The sequence below is a fragment of the Alligator sinensis genome, unplaced genomic scaffold (assembly GCF_000455745.1).
Source record: "Alligator sinensis unplaced genomic scaffold, ASM45574v1 scaffold331_1, whole genome shotgun sequence".
Lineage (NCBI taxonomy): Eukaryota > Metazoa > Chordata > Crocodylia > Alligatoridae > Alligator > Alligator sinensis.
Window position 1 is genome coordinate 695,620 of NW_005842033.1, and position 18,808 is coordinate 714,427.

An 18,808-nucleotide genomic window follows, 5' to 3' on the forward strand; every position below is an offset into this window, starting at 1 on the left:
AGCGTCTGGCTGGTAAGTCTGTTGTGAAGGAAGGGGTCGGGGGAGGACAAATTGAGACCCCTGCAGTGAAGGAAGGAGTGGGGCTGGGGCTGTGGTTGCACAGCTGGGGTGGAGTGGAGTGAGGTGCAGGCCAGAGCGGCTCATCCGGGGGGCGCCGGGAGGGGGTGGTGTGTACCCCCGGATCTGCACGTGGGGCAAGGGCAGGCTGCTGCTGCGGGCTGGGGCCAGGGCAGCGCCAGGCTCTTCCCGGTGCGGGGCTGGGCTGGGTGGCGGTGATGCTGGGAAGTGGGGCCAGGGGGCTACAGTGAATTCTGGCGTGGCTGCAGCCTGCCCCCATAGCCCCTCCTCCCAGTGCCACCACTGCCTGCCCTGAGCACAGCCTGGTCCAGCCCCCTGTGGGGAAGAGTTCAGCACAGCCTCAGCAGCCCACCTTCACCCTCCACATAGATCCAGAGGCAAATGCCCCCCCCATGCTCTCCCGGGTGCGTGTTGCGGTGGGAAACACACCCTCCCCGCACCCCCCAGATGAGCCACTTGCAGCTCCGTCCCCTGCGCCACCCCAGCTGAGCAATGCCTGTCCCTGCCCCAGCCTCACTCCCTCCCTCACCACTAGGGCCTTGATCTGAGCCCCCACAAACCCTTCTTTTACAAGAGACTTAGCAGCCAGACCTGGCTGTTCTCCACACTGCTAGGCTGTGCTCCTGGCCACCTGTGTGCTGCACTGCGGCTGTGCACATGCACAGGACATGTATCGATGACATTAATCGGCCATGTTAGCCAAAAAAACCCGAGTGTCAATACTGTCAATTTTCCTTCTATTGGTGCCGATGTGATATGTGACCAATGTACCTGTGCACCTCTGGCAGTGACAAACCTGATGATGCATGCTTTGGCCACACCCCTGCCCAGAGGTTCCACATCAGCTCTTCACCCATTGGTGAGTCCACCCTGTATATTAGGCCCTCTTACTGCCCTTATCCGGTTCAGGTATGTAACACAGATGATGTGCATTTAAGAAACTGGTCTTTGCAGAACCTCCCATTTTTATGGTATCATTCAATCCTGATGTATTTAATGCCTTATTAACCTCCCTAGGAAGAAAATTCCCCTCCCTAACCTAACCTGTGCTTCTGAGAGGAAAAAAAATGTCAAGATGCATCAAAACTGGCTTTTTTACATAGGCAGTCTTGTCATGAGCCAGAATGGTATTTTACAGTGGTTGCCATTAAAAAGGGAAAACTTACTTCCATTTTATATCTGATTCTTTATATTTTATTGCAGGATTCTCACACCTGGGTCTTAGATTCACAGTACAAACTGGTGAAATTCCCCTAACTTCCCCAGATTTGGGGTCCTTAAAGACAATGGTGGCAGGAAGATGTAAAAGCTACATTGTACTGGTGGTCATATGCTGCTTTACCAGGAAAGATTCATCAAACTATATAAACCAATCACCAAAACAAGATGGTTGAAAAAAAGTGGCCCCTCCAAAAGAGATTAATAAATATAAAAAATAAATCCTAATGTGGAGAAGGCTTTGAGAACAAGCAAAGATAACTGGGTTGGTGGGGATTAGAAAGAGAAAAATTTGGCAAGATGTCATCTTCAGAGAAACTGAAGTACACAGCAGTTCTCTTTTTTTCCTCAAAGATGCTATTTGTGCAGGATTCTAACTCCTGAGAATTAAAAAGCTCAGGAGGATGCCCCCAAAAGAAAGAGACCATCATAAAACTATTGCAAACAGACAGGAAGAATCAAGCTCATGCTCATGTTTTTTTAAAGGAAAACATAATGGATGATTGCTTGTAGGATGTATAAAAACAAAATGAAACAAGTTTCATAGATCTGACCCAAACTAAGAACACTCTAGGTCCTCAAAAATACCTTGGACTTCTGTTCTTTAAAAACAGTTCAACAGGACAAACAAATTTGCCCCCTACGTAGTAAACATATAGAGGACCCATGTGACTTCCTTGTACAGTACTATAAATGAAATCCTATGAGTCAGGCAGCTGAGACTGGAAAGGACAGAAAAACTGGGGCTGACAGGCTTAGTTAACTAGAAATACAAGGGCACCTTTTGAGGGCATCTCAGATAAGTTATTCTTATAAGTTATTCTCAGATAAGCACCTTATTCTTATAAAATTTGTAAAGTGTGATAAATCATCATAGCCTTAAAACTAGTTCACTAGGAAAATGATCTTCATTGAGAGAAGCCTGCCCTTATCAGTACTGGGTGGCTTAGAAAGGAGCTTTCATTAGCTGTACTAAGACTACATCATTATTCTTAACACTGGTGTTCTTCAATTATAGGTTTCAAAGACCAAAGGTCCATCCACCAAGTACCACATAAAAGGTTAGAGACTCCATCGTTTAGTTCTCAGCCTGAACATAACAAAATGGACCAAGGTGGATTCAATTTTTATATCAGACTCATATAAGAGAAAGTGGTAGCCAATTAATTTATGCATATCTTCTGTCAGTCTCCTCCCACAAGGCTAAAAGCAGAAAAACTTAAGCCACGAACTCAAAAACAGTGTTTCTACTTAGCTTCTGTCAGCAGACAATATAAAAAATGCTACACTTCCAGATTGGGATGGATTTAGGTGTCATGGCTCAGAGTAACTAGATCCTACCTTGTCCTGATGGGAACAACTTCGGCAATCTTGAAAAGATCTACAAACCAAAATTGACCAAGTCATTATGAACCTTTTAGAATCAATGATAATCTCATCTGAATTTTGCTAGGGTTATTGAAAGACATACAGAAACCTACTTCCACATAGGAAGAAAAAACCCCTCTCTTTGTAATATGGTTTTCACAACCCCTTGATCAGAAAATTGAGCCAGTTCTTGTTTGCATGAATTATAGAGAACTACATCTACAGTGCTGTATCATCAAAAGATCTGATTCATCAGTATAGGACACAAGAGGCTTCTTATCATAGATTTCCCAAGGTAGTTGACATAGTCTACTCCAGGGATGAACAAGATAGAGTCCACAGAGCTCTCCACAGGTCTGGTAACTTGGCAGCATGGCAAGTCGTGGCAGCATTAATTGCCACAGCTAATGGAGCTGCAACAATTAATGCAGCTGATGCTTATCTTGCCACAACATTTCTAGACTGTGGGGAGTTCTGTGAGCTGAATCCAGGGGTGGAGCTGTGTCATCTGGTCCATAGGGCCAGATATTTGGCAGTGGGAGGAGCAGCACCTGCAGCAAGTCTGGGAATCACAGAAATTAAAACTGTTACTGCCAAATTCCAGCCCCATGGTTCATATGACATGCTCTAGATCCAGCCTGTAGACTGGCTCAGGGACTCCACTGGCGTATACCATCAGCAGCTGGGTGTCCTGAAGAAAGAGATTTATTTTCTGCTTTCATGTCTGTTTTATATTAAAAAAAACAGTGGCCTGATTCACTGTTTAAATCAGAATAATCTTCTGGAGTATCAAATCTCTGAAGATGATCACCAAGTTCAAGACCACTCTTCTGAGCATGGGTGCGCAGTTAATACTTCTCATCCAGAGATAGAAGCCCTCTGCAGAGAATATCCACGGTCACTTATTCATGGATTAGGAATCCATGAATGGATTCCTAATCACTGCAGTAAGACTAAATCCCAGTGCAATGAGTTGGGGCTTTGAGAACTCTATAGCAGAGATACACTGAAGCCAAGTACAGAAGGATTCTGTGCCAAACACAAAGAATGGGATTAGGGAACTGAGGTTCCAGGAAACTACTCCCTATTCTTGCTTATTGGCCAAGTATCAGCTGAAGGGTTGCAGGGCTGCCGAAGTAAAAATCAAACAAAAATTACTGGATGACAGGAGAAAGAAATACAGAAAGACTACTTGAAGGAGAATCACTGAGGGAGCTGTGGAGCTGAGGCTTCAATTGAATAGTTATGTTGTTTAAGTTTTACTATCTTAGTCAAGAAAATGAGACCCCCATAGCATGAATGCTGCACAGATGACATCTTTAAAACAGGCAGCATTTAACATTTACTACAATATCTGCAACATGCAAGGTGTTATGTGCTGTTCAACCCTACACTGAGAAACAGTATCTCCCCTGATCTTAAACTAATTATCAAACTGGAGTAAATATTAACCTTTCAATGGTGACCACTGTAAAATGATAGTAAAGTGTTAAATTCACTTGCCATTCAGAAAGATCAAATACTGGAGTGAACTCAGTAATTTTACATGCTGGAAACTATGCAAAAAAGCACTGCACTCTTTAGGGAGGGAAGGCAGTTAGTTCATATAGACATTGGATTTACACTGACAGGCAGGTTAGGATTTTCAACATATTTTTATTATTGGCAAACCAGAATTAGAGCAGAGCAAAAAATGCCTCTCCTTCTAGACCTACGCATGCATGTACATGCTTGTGCACCTGTAAAGACTCAAAAGTTGTAATACTTAACAGTAAATAAAGCCTTTGTTCCAATGAGCAGACAAGATTATTTGGGGAGATTTGATATCTTTTATTAGATCAATTAAATAATTGGAAAAATTGTTCTTTGCAAGCTTTCGGGCACAAACACCCTTCTTCAGGCATTTAGAGTCTGTTGGTGAATTGTGTGCTCTCCTGGGTAGAACAGAAGCCAAAATGCAGGTCTGTGAAAATGCAAATGTGTGGCAGTGAGGATCAGAGGGGTAGAAGACAATAGGTGAGACACGGGTGGGGGGTAGAGGGGAATGTAGTGACAGCTGATCTCTGCAAGTCTGGCAAAATCCAGTACCCCGTACATTTTCCTTCCTCCCCCCCACCTGTCTCTCACCTCTCATCTTCCACTCTGATTCTCACTGCCATGCATTTGCATTTTTACAGACCTCAATTTTGGCTTGTATTCTACACAATTCACCAGCAGACTCTCTATATGCCTGGGTGTTTGTGACCAAAAGCTTGCAAAGAACATTTTTTCCAACTATTTAGTTAGTCTAATAAAAGATATCACATCTATCCAAAGAACCTTGTCTGCCTGTGTCCTTAGATCAACACAACTACAACCATCAACCCTAAAGCTTTGTTCCAATAAATAATTTTTCCTTTTTCAAGATTATAAAATGTTTCTTTTGCACTTAAATTCTCAATTATGTTTGGTAATTTTAGAATTTCTACATAGGCTATTAATGCAGGCTCCCCAAATTTCAAACTGCTCTTGGCTGTAGTCTGTTCTGAATTTCTAACTAGAAGGAACCTGGAGGAATACCTCCATACCTCCTCTACAGCACAGACTCAAGCAGGATTTCATTTTGTTTCTTTCTTCCTTTTTATTTCTTTTTTAAAAGAAAAACAACTACTTTTTAGGGTTCAAGTAATTAAAAAAACAAAGGGCTAGCATATTTTTCAATAGAACGATTTCTGAGCATAGCAATTAACAAAATCACTGTTTAACATGTGGGACCAAAAGCTGGAATTAATGCCTTGTATCATTTTGAAGCATAGTAAGCAGTGTAAAGAAACCTCATCAAAAGCCCAAATTTTGGGAGTGACATCAGCTCAACAGTGTTAACCTGAATCATTACGAAAGAGATATAGCACTGGTTTAAAAAATTCATAATGGAAGTGCATGAGAGCTTGAAAGATTCATAAAGCCAAGCTATATCATCTTCTATCACCAGAAACTGTGATAAACATGTTATACCAGGATTAAAAGGATTTATTAGACATGGGGGAAAACAACAAACCAAAGAAAAACAAAACAACCCCCCAGCCAAACAATCCAGCATACAAATATGAAATTAATTGTAAAATCCATGATTATAAATCTGAGTCTAGGTTATCAAACATATTCCATAATACATGGGAGATTCTTGAAATATGTCTATGCATATGACAGCAAAATATTTATGTTAAAAATAGGACTGAAGAAGATGTAAAACTAAAGAGAACAACAAAAGTTGTAAAATAGCTCAACTCTACTGACTGTAAATTAATCTTGTTTGGATGAAGGCAGGTGAATCACTCTCATTGTTGGGAGAATACACTTAAAAAGTTCTTCTTTGTGCAAATGACATTACTGGCAATAAATTATTCTGGATATAAAACATTTGAGGTACTGTTCAAAGGAACTGTCCATGAGAGGACAGAAGGCAGAAAGAAAATTAAAACATTGCATTAAGATTAAGCAAAGTGTTGCATCAACGATTAGAACAAAGAGGTTCTGCTTTAGGAAGCATGTCAAGGGATTTCAGATTGTCACTCTGTAGCAGTGGGGGCTCTGAAACTTCAGGGAAAGAGTTAAAAAATAAAAACCCTGAATGATCAAAAGATTAAAAGTAAAAAAAAAAGAAAGAAACTCAAGCAAATGGCTACATACATAATCTGATTTCACCAGCATACTTACGAAGGATGACGTGGGTGATAACGAATGCAAATATAAAGACTGTCAGAAAGGACAGAGATAAAATAAACATATAAAAAAATCTGTAGTTTCTTTTCCCCACACAGTTGCCTACCCAGGGACAGTGGTGATCAAACCGTTCTGAAATGAGAGGCAAAAAAAAATAAATGGAATACAATTAATAAAATACTATTTTGCTTTAAAAAAAAACCCTGACTACTACTGCTAATTTCACAACTTAATTGGTATTTGCAAACGAATCACAGAGAGATCCTTAATAAATTAGAATGTTTTAATGCAATATTACAATTAAGATACTAACACACAACTAAGACAGTCTTCTGTTAATTGCATGAATTTATGCCTATAGCATAACTGGACAAATATCTATATCTAAATATAGATATATAGATATATTACATAAAAGGGTGCCAGTTCCAATTATTAGTTTTATTCTTCAATTCATTCTTTTTTGCATTTGAAACTATAGCCCTCACATTGCTATGGTTTTTTATTAGCATATGACAGGATTACGTATTTGAGACTTCCATGGGTCCTTCACCACACCACCTTACCATAATGGAAGATAAGGTATCTTTTTCTTTTTTTGTTCCTGTTTGTGATGTTTTCTATCCCAGATCTGTTTTCCAGTTAGAACTGAAACTGGTACACTAAAGCTAAGTGCAGACAGTCAGAAAGCCCAAGGCTGAATTGATTCAGTCTTCGCAGGTTAGTCTAAACTCTGTAGACTGAACTGATAAACAAGTGAACAGACATTCCACATGCCTGCAGTGGATCAGGCCAGACGGCAGGGGGGGGCTAGAGCACACCTCCCTGCTTGGCTGGAGCAGATAGCTTGGGCCAAGACTAGCCTGCCCACCTTGCAAATGTAGTTTAGAGGGGAGGTGCAAAGGATCCTGGGATGCTGGGGGACAGAGTTAACTTGAATCTGGAGGAGATCTGGGAAAGAAATTAAATAAACCGATTTAACCTAAATCAGCTAAATCTATTACTACATCCATCCAGGTTTATCTTAAACTGGTTTCGGCCATTTTGAAAGCGGTTTACGTGCATTGAACTTCTTTTGTTACAAATCTGAACCAGTTTCTGATCCCAGCGGTTCTAGTTTTCTTTGTTTAAAAATCACAAATTCTCTGATATCCCCCCCCAACAAATTCTCTGATTAAAAAACCCAAAACCTGCATTTTTCTGCTATTAAAATGAAACACTGCTATATATATAGGTATCAATTTAACATGATGTTTTATTGATATATTTACAATTGTAAAACAATTTGGAAGCCTACTATTGCCTCAATCACTATAATAAAATAATTTCTAAACACCTATATGTTTTGGCATTTGATTTTGGGTTTTTATCATGGAAAAAATCAGAGCTTGCCTTGCCTGCTTTGTTCACCAGGACGCAAGTCCAGCTGCGGCTGTCCCCCAGCTGCTTTGTGGCGCTGAGCAGCTCTGATATGCCAGTTCCCTGCCCATGCCATTGCCACTCACTCCTAAGCCACAGGCCCCACCCCCCCAGCCCTTCCAGTGCCCCTCACTCCTGACTCACATCCCCCTGGCCCTGCTGGTGCCCCTCACTCCCAACCCACAGCCTCCTGTCCCTGCTGGTGCCCTGCACTCCTGACTCGCAGCCTCCTGGCCCTGCTAGTGCCCCACAGTGCCAATCCATAGTCCCCCCACCCAGGGCCATGCTTGATGCCAAGCCACAACCCACCCAGCCCTGCTGATGCTCCTCACTCCCAACCTGCAGCCCCCTGCCCATCCCCCAGTCCTGCCAGATGGGGCTCCCAGCTGCCCCCATCTCACCTAGGCTGGAGTGTAGGGGCTCTGACTTGGAGACAATGGAGGAGGAGAGGCCTATGGCACCCCCTGCCCGGGCCTGGGGCTCCCGCACCACATCAGTTGGCCTGGCCATGACCCTCACACCTCCCAACCCCAGGCAGCATCTCCCAGCCACCCCACCCCAGCCCCAAGCAGCTCCTTTCAGGCTGGAAGGCTGCCAGTCTGCAAGGGGAAACCAACAGTTTCCCCCAGTTTTCTCTTTAAAAGAAGAAAATCTGTGTTTTTCTCCTTCAAAGGAGAAAATCCGTGTTTTTCTGCAGCAATCTGAAAACCCGGATCCCTGCCAGGTTTACGTGCAACTTCTGTCCCTAACCTAAATCTACAAGCAAAGCAGCTGCAACAGACTGATGAAGTTACTTATAACATTTCCTTTCACATTCTTCCCCATATGTTTCTTAAGTCCTGTTTTTTTCAAACCTTTTCTTTTATTTGTGGGGGGCAATAACCTGGGGACTTTATTTTTCTTGTAAATAGCACGGTACCAGTAGATGTCTAAATGCTAAATTGCACCATTACCCTAGCCCCAACTTTTTTTCCCTCACTAAGCCAGAAATCCTTCTTGAGTATGTCCTGGAAGGATTGGATTACAAAAGAGGGAGGACAGCGGGGAGGCAGGGGGCAAGCATGTGTGGCAGCGCTGGAACTGTGTTAGAACATAAGAGATAGAGAAAAGCTAAAGTTGTTTCCCAAGGCCACCTTAATAGAACTGTATGAACTCTGGAAGTCATGCATGTCAAACCAGGTTTCCTTCTGGGAGTGTGTAACTTCAGAGTTTTAATGTGTTTTTTAATAATGACAAAAAGATTGTCAGGAAAAATCATTTTGTAACTGTTTCAGTGTGATTATGCTGATATTAATGACAACATTTTAAATTTTAATGGAATCCAAGATCATAACATAAGACAGATGCTTCTGTTTCCTCCCTGATCACTCTGATCCCTATCCAAAGCTGACTGTATCTTCTCAAGGTTTTATGACTCCACTGACGTAAGCTACCAGACTATTTGTAGTTGTATAGGAAAGGCAAGCTATAAATCTGAAGTGCTCAAATTCTGTGCTCAAAAAAAATAACCAGCCAAAAAAAAACCCCAACCCCTCCCCAAAACCCAAACAAAAACAAAACAAAATTCCATCTGTCTAAACACATCAGTTTCTTTTAACTATAACTTTACCCTAAAGACCTACATGAGGGGTCTTTCTTGAAGAATGTATTTAGTATTATCTTGATTTAAAGAAGGCTAAACAACATATGGTACACATTCCTGAGTTTACTAGATTATTAGCTTTTTCAAGGTTTTTCAAGTCAGCTGTTTGGACCGCATACTTCTGCTATAAATCTATTTCAAATTCCAGAGAGGCTATTTAAGGTAGCATTACTGACCTTTCTTGGGGATAAGACTCAGAAGTAGTGTTTTGATATTGTCCAACTACTGACAAGTATTTCAGGAGTCTCAGATGTTGGGTGGTGTTACAGTGCCACTCAGCAGTGTTTCTGAAGTGAGATAACACTCCATGGGAATAGCAGTGCTTCAAAACAATGCATTTTGCCTCACACAACTGACACATTATGCAGGCACTTGAGCAGTTAACACCACAAAGAAAAATATAATTTTGTAGTTTGGCATATAAAAGTCTGAATTCTTAAGGGCACAATCTTAAGTTTTAGATTTTTAAAAGCACTTTCTCTAAAAGACAAAAACTCCATGCACCATCTGTGAAAGATGGCTTTTGTAAATATATTTTCATTCTCTCAAATATCAACATGACGGAATCAATACCACTGAATGGCATAAAGTTCCAATTTATAGCTATGTGGTCATAACGTATCAAACCTTAAACTTTGGGCTTCATACTGTGTGTGCATGCCACACCTTAGATTTATGTATCTAGGAGCAGATAGTTGAGCAAATAAACCATGAATTCCTAGCCAAAGTGTCATCTAACATTTTTATCTCGCTTACCTATTACCTCTCCTCTTTTAATCCTATGCCATTCTTTTAAAGAAAACAAGCACTATCTTTCAGTTAAATAGCAATCCATCCATACTTACTGATGAAAAAAGAGCAAACTGGAAAACAGTGAAAATGTATACTGAAATTTTGTTGTAACTTCAAATTTGAACCAAGTTTAATAGAAAATTGAGAAGCACTGAAGTTTGCACGTAAGGGCATGGAGTAAATGAATAAAAACAAGTTGTCCCCATCCCTTCTCTTTTTGAGACAGAGATAATGGAATGTGACACTAATGTACTAAAAACACTACTAATATGGAAGGACTATTCCACCCATCAGAGGGCGAGGGCGAGAGAAGAGGGCGAGGGCATTGCTTATTCTACAGCAGGGGTGGGCAAAATATGGCCCATGGACCAAACCTGGCCTGCCAGGCAATTTCATGCACCCTGTGAACACCCACCAATGAATTGTAGCCTGCCCAGCCTTTCTGCCCATGACGGTGGGAGTGAGGCACCCATGTATACGCCCCCGCCAGCATACCCTATTGCACCTCACTCCCACCCTCATGAGCGGAAGGGCAGGGCTGCTGCTGCCAGTGCTGCAGCAGCCCTGGGGGGAACTGCTTGGCTTCCCTGGCATCCAGCTCACTCCAGGCAGCAAGTATAGAAGCAGTAGGGGTTGCGGGGGAGCTGCAGCTGGGTGAGGGCAGGAGTGTGGGGCTGGGACTGGCAGCAGCATGGAGCCTACACCCAGGGGGGTGGCAGGAGCATGGAGTTTGGCTGGGCAGGGTGTGGGTGTGAAGGAGGGTAGGAAGGTGTGGGGACCCCCCACATGGCATGTAGCCCTTGCTGTCAGCAGCAGTAGCAGGTGGGGGTGCTCATGGAGACTTGGGGTGCTCCAATATGGAGAGCAGTGGGCAGGACACCTGTCAAGGGGCAGGGCTACCCATGAGGCCCTCGACAGCTTACCAAAACTCATTAAACAGCTCTCCAGACGAAATAATTGCCTGCCTCTGCTCTACAGTGTAATGTCTAATGCCTAATAAGCATTAATGAACCACCAGTGTGTCCACATTCACTTTTGTGAGATCATACTGTTACTAGAGATTTTACGGATATCCACAGAAGCAAGAAAATGCCAGCTAGCAAGATTGCAAGCAGTCAGCTCAAGTTGACATAGCTCTTTTACCTTAGAAGACCATATCCTCTTTAAAGGTTTCCTTTGAAGCTTAGCCCCTCAGTATACCCTTTAAAGAGTAGTAAATTGTTGTCTTTCTTACTGGGATAAGGGGTCAAAGACATTCTTGCAGCATTATTTACATCAGTCTCAAAATATGGGTTAGTTTAACAGAGTACAAGTAGTATACTTATGCACATACTATAGAAAGGTAGTATAAGAGTGATGTATCATCAATTTTCTAGATACCACAATCCATATCCAGGATGGCACCCTACAAACCACTATATACAGAAAACCCACAGACCACCATATCTATGTCCGCCAGATCACTAATCATCCTAAGCACACCAGAAAAAGGCCCTCAGATACCACCACATCTGCTTGGACAACACTCGTAACATTCACCTGACCAGCCTCAATTCTGCCTCAAGGACACTTCAGTAAAAAAACAGACTATACATTTGAAAGAGCTCTCCAAATACCCCACGGTAACCTGCTACAATACAAAAAGAAAACCTATGACTGCACACTCCTGGTGGTCATCTACCACCCTATACTGAAACCAATCAGAATAATCAAACAGCATCTCTTGACAAAGATCGGACCTTAAGAAAAATATTCCCAGCCTGGCTGTCAAACAAGCCCCTCACTTTGCCCAGCTCCACATCAAAAGCACTGCCCAACAGTGAAACATAGCTTTGCCTTGGCAAGAAACACTTAACCTGTCAGCACATCTCCACTGCCACTACTATCAACACCTATAAAAAAACCATCAGAATCCATGGTTCCTATAAATGTGTTCCCAAAATGTGTTATATCTGGCTCAATGCACCAAGTGTCCTCATGGCAACTATGTGGGTGAAACTAAATTGCAACTATGCACCAGAATGAACTCTCACAAAAAATAAAGGACAGGGATATACACACAATTACGAGCACATTTCTCATTGAATGACCACTCCCTTTCTGACTTCCATATGCCCAAGGAAAGTCTACCTAATACATCTAAAAGGTGAACTTGGGAACAAAAATTCATAAGCTGACTGGACACTCAGAACCAAGGAGTAGACACTGATATTGGGTTTATGGAATATTACATTTTATCTAACTCCTGAAGTGTTTCCACATAAGGGAGATGAGAATAACCCTCTTCCCTTTTGATAGGCCTTGATCTCCCTGTAGTCAGCTTCTTAGAAAAATCACTATAAGAAATCTTTGCCTCTGTACTATATACAGGTAACTTTAAGATCAATATCCAAAAAATGAAGCTTTTTGGAAAGTCCTTAATTAATTTGCTTTAATCATAACAATCTGTGAGGTAGCTTTGATTATATATGGAACCAAAAGTCACAGCCACTGAAAAACAAATATCATCTCAGAGGCAGAAATAAAAACTTCAGTGAGTTTGTTAGTATTTTTCATGGGAAAGCCCACAAGTCTTGATGGACCAAATTCAAAGTGAATGCAAAGTGTTAAATAAGTCATGTCTCAGAGTGGCTGTATGTTAGTGTGTAGGAGTAAAAGTTAGTGTAAAATACACATTGGGGAGCCACAAGAAGGTGTAAGGTTAAAGTAGAAATTTCTCTTTTAAAGTTATTATTTCTCAGACCTTTTCTGTTAGAGTGCTGTTACAGGTTACCTTTCAGATACGTTAAAGGCTGTTACGATGGGAGTGTCTGCACATTAAGGCAGGAAAAAATGAGCTAAGTGCCCTCTGAGTATCTCAGAAATAGTTTTCTTCCCTGTTCTTGGGCAGCTCGTGCTGCAGACAACTTAGACCAGAGGTTCTCAGACTGTGGTCCGCAGACCACCACTGGTCTGTGAGCTCCATTCAGGTGGTCCACAGAATGGCTGCAGAATAGTCGAGAATATCTGTACTTGTAAGACTACTGATATTAAAATATGAGTTGTGTGCTTTGATTTGTAGAACAAAAATAGTTTATTAAGTGGTCTGCCAAGACTCTCAGCAATTTTCAAGTGGTCCGCAAAAAAAAAAAGTTTGAGAACCACTGACTTAGACTAGTCCGCAAAGCCAGGACGAGTTGGGGGCAGTCCTTCAGCATCCTAGGAGGCACTGCTCCCAGCCATATAGATACCTCTCTAACATGAACTGCTGTGACCTGCCCCTGGAGGGCTGACAAGCAGTGGTGTGACAAGTGGAAGGTGACCGCAGTTCCTCAGGGCTCACCCTCTGCTCTTCCTATGTCCCTTAGCTTCCCACTCCCTTGTGCTGCCCCAGAGGAGTAGGCAGGGAAGGGGAACCCTGCCAGCCTGCTGCCACCACTGCTCTTTGAGCTGAGACCAGCCCGGAGAGCAATGGGAGCAACAGGTGAGCAGAGAGCTGCCAGGGAGTCATGGCAGAAGGGAGGCAGGGGTGATGCAGGCGTGATCTAGGCTGGTGGGCCCAATCTGGGCTGGTAGGTGATGGTAGGGGAGCCAGTCTGGGCCAGCAAGGAACCCAGTCCAGGTCACCAGAAGCTGGCAGATGACCCAGAGCCTGTTCCTTGAACCTATACTGTCCTAGAGAGCAGGTGGACCAGGCACACAGAGCAGACTTGCAGCACCTAGCCACACCCTTGCTTGCCAACTCTCCAGGGGCAGTTCATAGCAATGCATGTTAGAGAGGGTGCAAACTCTTAAGCGTGACTGTTCACAGCACATGCTAACTTTAACACAGCACAACATTCCTTAAGAGTTAGTACTTGAAAATTATAACATGTAAGTGCAACCTTAGATGGTCTCCTTTGTGTTCTTTGCCGCCTTAGCTCCTTACCAGGTACATTAAACCCACTCTGACTTTATTATATCTAGTGGGTAAATTCAGAGGTGATGCATACAAGGTACTTTTGCATACAAAATATCAGTCACTAAGTGTAAATATTGAGAGCCCATGTCTGAGAAATACACACTTATATTGCACCAAAACTCAGAAGGAAAAAACAAAAAAACCCAAACAAACCCCACCACCAATTTAAAGATTTTCCTCTGAATTTGACCCCTGACCCTTCTAAATAGCCTGTGACATTTACTTTGAAATAGTCACTAAAATGTTATTTGCTAGAATTCTCAAATAAAACACAAAATTCTTGTAAATATATGAAGGAGACTATTTCCTGTTCCAATAAGCAACTTTGAAGGGAGAATCCTTTTCAAGTCCTCATTTAAAATATATTTTGTATATTGGGGTGGGGGTGGAAATCAGGCCTCTCCTTCACAAGGGTATAATCTACAAACTCCTTAAATCTTTAAAAATTAAGTATCCATTTCTAAACACAACATCCTAGTTAACTATGTACTAGGACAACTGTGGGACTCCTTGAGCACTTGTACTACTTTCCTTTCCTAAAACATTAGATAGGCAGAGGGTAGATGCTACTGTAGATACTAACAAAACAAAATACCTAACAAGTAGGATGAGAATGGAACATTTATTTGTAGCTTGGTCCTTTAGGGCACCTGTACACATGCCCAACACCTGCTCCGATATGTGTTTGAGCAGACTTGATTAACTGATTCTGCTCCAGCAGCCTCGATGTCATGTGTATTCAGTGTAATTTAAACATTAGTTAAACCGCCCCTACTGCCATTTTGAAGTGCAGGACACCGAATACAGATGCTATGGGCATTTTAATAAAAGCAGCTCCTGAGAGCCACTCTAATTAAGGCACTCCCCTTCCCCCATCCCTGAGCAGATGTAAAGATGCTCTTAGTTTACAGCCTCTTTATCTAGATATCCTAAAATTTTAGAAGCATGCAACAATTTTTACCAGTATAAGCTGCCCTATTTCCCCTTTGCCTGACTGATTAGCTACAGCAGGGATTTCAGACATATGGCCCATGGGCTGGATTCTACCTGTGGAGGCTCTCTATCCAACCTACTGAGCTACTGGAGGGCACTGGAAGTTGGGCCCTTTGGCCCTCTTTGGCATGGCCATTCATAGCAAACTTGGCTCACCCTGTTGGACCCAAAGCTCCTGCTACCCCTACCCCCACTGGAGCCTACACTATTTGCACTTCCACCACTACCGGACCCTGTGCCTCTGCCACTATGGTGGCCGCTGCAGCAGTCCTCATGCACTGGAGTGGATCCAGCCCACAAGGAGGCCAGTACTCCAGATCTGGCCTTAGGTGTGTGTGACATCTCTGAGCTAGTGGTTAATGCACCTTTTAAAAGGGTTAATGTGAAGGGATGACCCTGATAGTCTGCAGGATGCAGTAAGTAATTACCTTAGTACACATTCTAAGTGCTTTCTAGCGAATTTAAGTTACAATTCACTTTCTACCTCTACCTACACATTAAGCTAAAATGTATATGGTAAAAAGATACATAACCCAAGTTAACTGCATATTTAATATGCTCTATTCAATGCATGGAAGCATGCCTCCAAATGTACTAACAAACTGTTCTTGGGAATTTCCAGAGTTAACAATACTTTTTGATTCCACCAGCCAAAAATATAACATGACAAAACATCTCACCTAGCATTAATCAGAGTTACTTTGGGCAGCTGCAATATGACTTAGGACATAGGCTCCACTGTCTTGGATACATACTGGCTAATTATATAGAAACCAATGACATCGGTACATATTTTGTAATATTTACAACTGGGGCTCCTTGTACGACTGATGTCATAATACATGAATACATCTATTCACAGCTCCTCACTTTGTATTCTGCATGGAAATTTGTATGTTGAGGCTTTTGTTTCCTTTTGAAACATCCTTTGAAAACATTTCAATTCCAATAGACACTAACAAAATTGATGTATATGTAAACAAAGAGAAATAAACCACCATATTAAATTCCTTCTAATCATTTCAAAACCTTTTACAATTTAGAATATTTAATAAGATGTTTGTAGTTGAGCCTTCATACTTCATTCATTTAAGTTATCCTTACCTCAAGTGATTATTCCTATAGAGTTCATAATGACTGCTCACATAAAAAAACCTCCTCAACATTAATAAGACTGACTAGACTCGATCCTTTATTGATATCATTCATTGAAAAATGCTGACTATATACTATATAATATAGCAAAAGTATTTAATATACACCTGTATGAAAGTCATTTCCTTGACAATACCCTCAATTAGTTTTGTAATGACATGAGAAAGTAGAAAGCAAAAAGAAAACAGAACAAATCATAAATGAACAAAAGGTTGATTTCTGATGACATTTCTATTACTGCTGATGTTACTTAACAGCTGTGAGGGGATCAAAAATGGATCCTTAGTTTAAATGACTGAGTTCAGGCATTTCATCATGCTTGCCTTGCACTAGAAAATGGCCTTTTGGCCTCAAGGGTATTCTTCAGAAAATGGACACCAAAATAAATATCTTGAATAAACTAAAATCTTCTGTAATATTAAATGCAGTAGTGGAACTTAGGTGGGCAGCAAGTAGGGCAGCAGCACCTGGCACCAACATAGTACAATGGTGCCTAAAATGGCACCCCACCCCCATGGCGTCTACACTTGGGCAGCAGAAGCAGCCCCATGGCATTGCTGCCGCAGCCCAGACACCATACTGCTGCTATAGGAGCAACAAGTGGGGTGGGCAGGGCAGACCAGATCAAGGTGGCAGTAGCAGCAGCTGGGGACTGTTTCTGAGTACCTGGAAAAGATGGGACTTCGTTACTCCCCTCATTCACCTCCCCCTTGCTCTTAGCATCCCCTCATCTCCAGCACTCAGTGGCACCTGCCGCCTCCCTTCCTGTTCTCCTGTAGGGTTTTCTCAGACTGTAAACCCTGAACCCTGCTTATTATACCTCTGATTAGATGCATCTATGCAAAGTCTTGTTTTAGTTTTATACTGAAATAAAGTATGTTAGTGGAAAAAGGAAGTCTAAGAAAGTAATATTTGTGTGCTGCACAATGATAGCAAGAAGGCATTCAGGAAAAGCAACAAGCAAGTGGGTTCAAGTAGATTATTTCATAATCAGGAGCAACTCAGAAGCCAGCCTACATATGACAGAGATAAGCAATATGCACAGGTATAATAAAACTATTTGTGAGTCAACTGCCTGCAAAAGTTAAGCAGTTTTCCATGCAGAATGGTAATAAGATGCCTTACAGAATAATGCTATTTTGAAATAACTGGATTAACTAAGGGCCTCTGTGTTTAATGTTATAAACACAGATATTTATCAACTTATTGGGATAACATCTGCCCATTGCTCTGGACCATCCCATGGTAATTAAAATATATAAGCATATAGTACGTCACACACTACACATTTTCTACACTACTTCCACTAATCACTGCCTCCTGATTACTAACCTAGATACCCACAACCAACAGCATCTGAAAAGCAAATTTTCAGAGGCAGCAGTAGCAATGAAGGCCTGACTCCTCCTGAAAGCCAAGAGGAGTTCAAAGAGAGCTCAATGCCTCACTGCCATTTGTACCTATGAAAAAATCTCCCCTTGTCAGACATGCATAAATATTATATGAAAATGCACCGCAAGCTCAAATATGCACAATGCAGCTCCCAGTTCAGATCCATGTGTGAAGAGACTGGGAAAAGGAAGATGGAAGCCAGAGGAAGCTGGGTATCCCTTGGGCATCCATGGTAGACTCTCCAAAGATGAAGAGCATTTCTCCTCCGTGCTCCATGCAAACCACAGCTTCTAACATCCACCACTGATCCCCGCATCTCCGAACATCTCTGAATGTTTCCCCAGTTGTTACTGTATCAAATGTGATCAAACATTTACATTTGATTTACCTCTTTCAAAGCTCTATTGTATTCCCTGCACTTCTCTCATTAACCTTCCTTACAGGGTACTGTATTGCCTCCTGCTTGGCCTTTTCCTCAGACCAACCTTCCAACAGCAGTGTAACTAGGATGGGACAACCAGAGTAGCTGTCCTGGCCCCTGACCTAGGGACACAGGAAAAAAATGGCTGCCACCAGAGCTGTGTAAGCACACCAGCAGTGATGGCAACTGGAAGTCATTACTGCCCACGTGTGTGACAACTGGACCAGGCACCCAGCCGCATCATTATACCCTTTGATTTCCAAACCTCATCTACATATTTGGGAGTTTCTCTCATTGTCATCTCTACTCTTTCTTCTGTGAAGGAACCTGCTGTACATAATAAAACCTTTCTGAGACAGTTTACAAGGCTGCTTACATCTTTACTTTTTAAGGTCCACTTAAGACTCTTCTGCCGTATGGCCTACTGTGCACCTTATTTACACAAAAGTGATCATCAGATGGCCATTTTGTATTTCTGACAAGAGCAGCATAGCTGGTGGGCTCAAGTTTAAATTAGCTAGCCTAAGACCTTTATTAAACCTGAAAACATGGCATGGGCTTGGACAGTAGTCCTCCAAAATTTAGTGGAAAACTCACTCATTTTATCTTGACACCCCCACAGCTGTAACTAAAACCAGGAAAATGGGGAGAAAAGAGCAAGGAAATGAGGTGAGAGGGAAGGGAAAGA

General features: G+C 42.1%; 1 protein-coding gene across 5 annotated transcripts in view; it reads right to left on the bottom strand.

Annotated features, from left to right (window-relative positions):
* The window catches only part of ZDHHC14 (zinc finger DHHC-type containing 14), a 248,705-nt gene that overhangs the window by 77,819 nt on the left and 152,078 nt on the right, over positions 1 to 18,808 (bottom strand). For all 5 annotated transcript variants that reach the window (XM_025202659.1, XM_006022379.3, XM_006022378.3 and 2 more), the window contains exon 4: positions 6,361 to 6,498. In XM_025202659.1, coding sequence (XP_025058444.1) covers positions 6,361 to 6,498 — 138 coding nt within the window. The remainder of the gene's footprint in view (positions 1 to 6,360; positions 6,499 to 18,808) is intronic.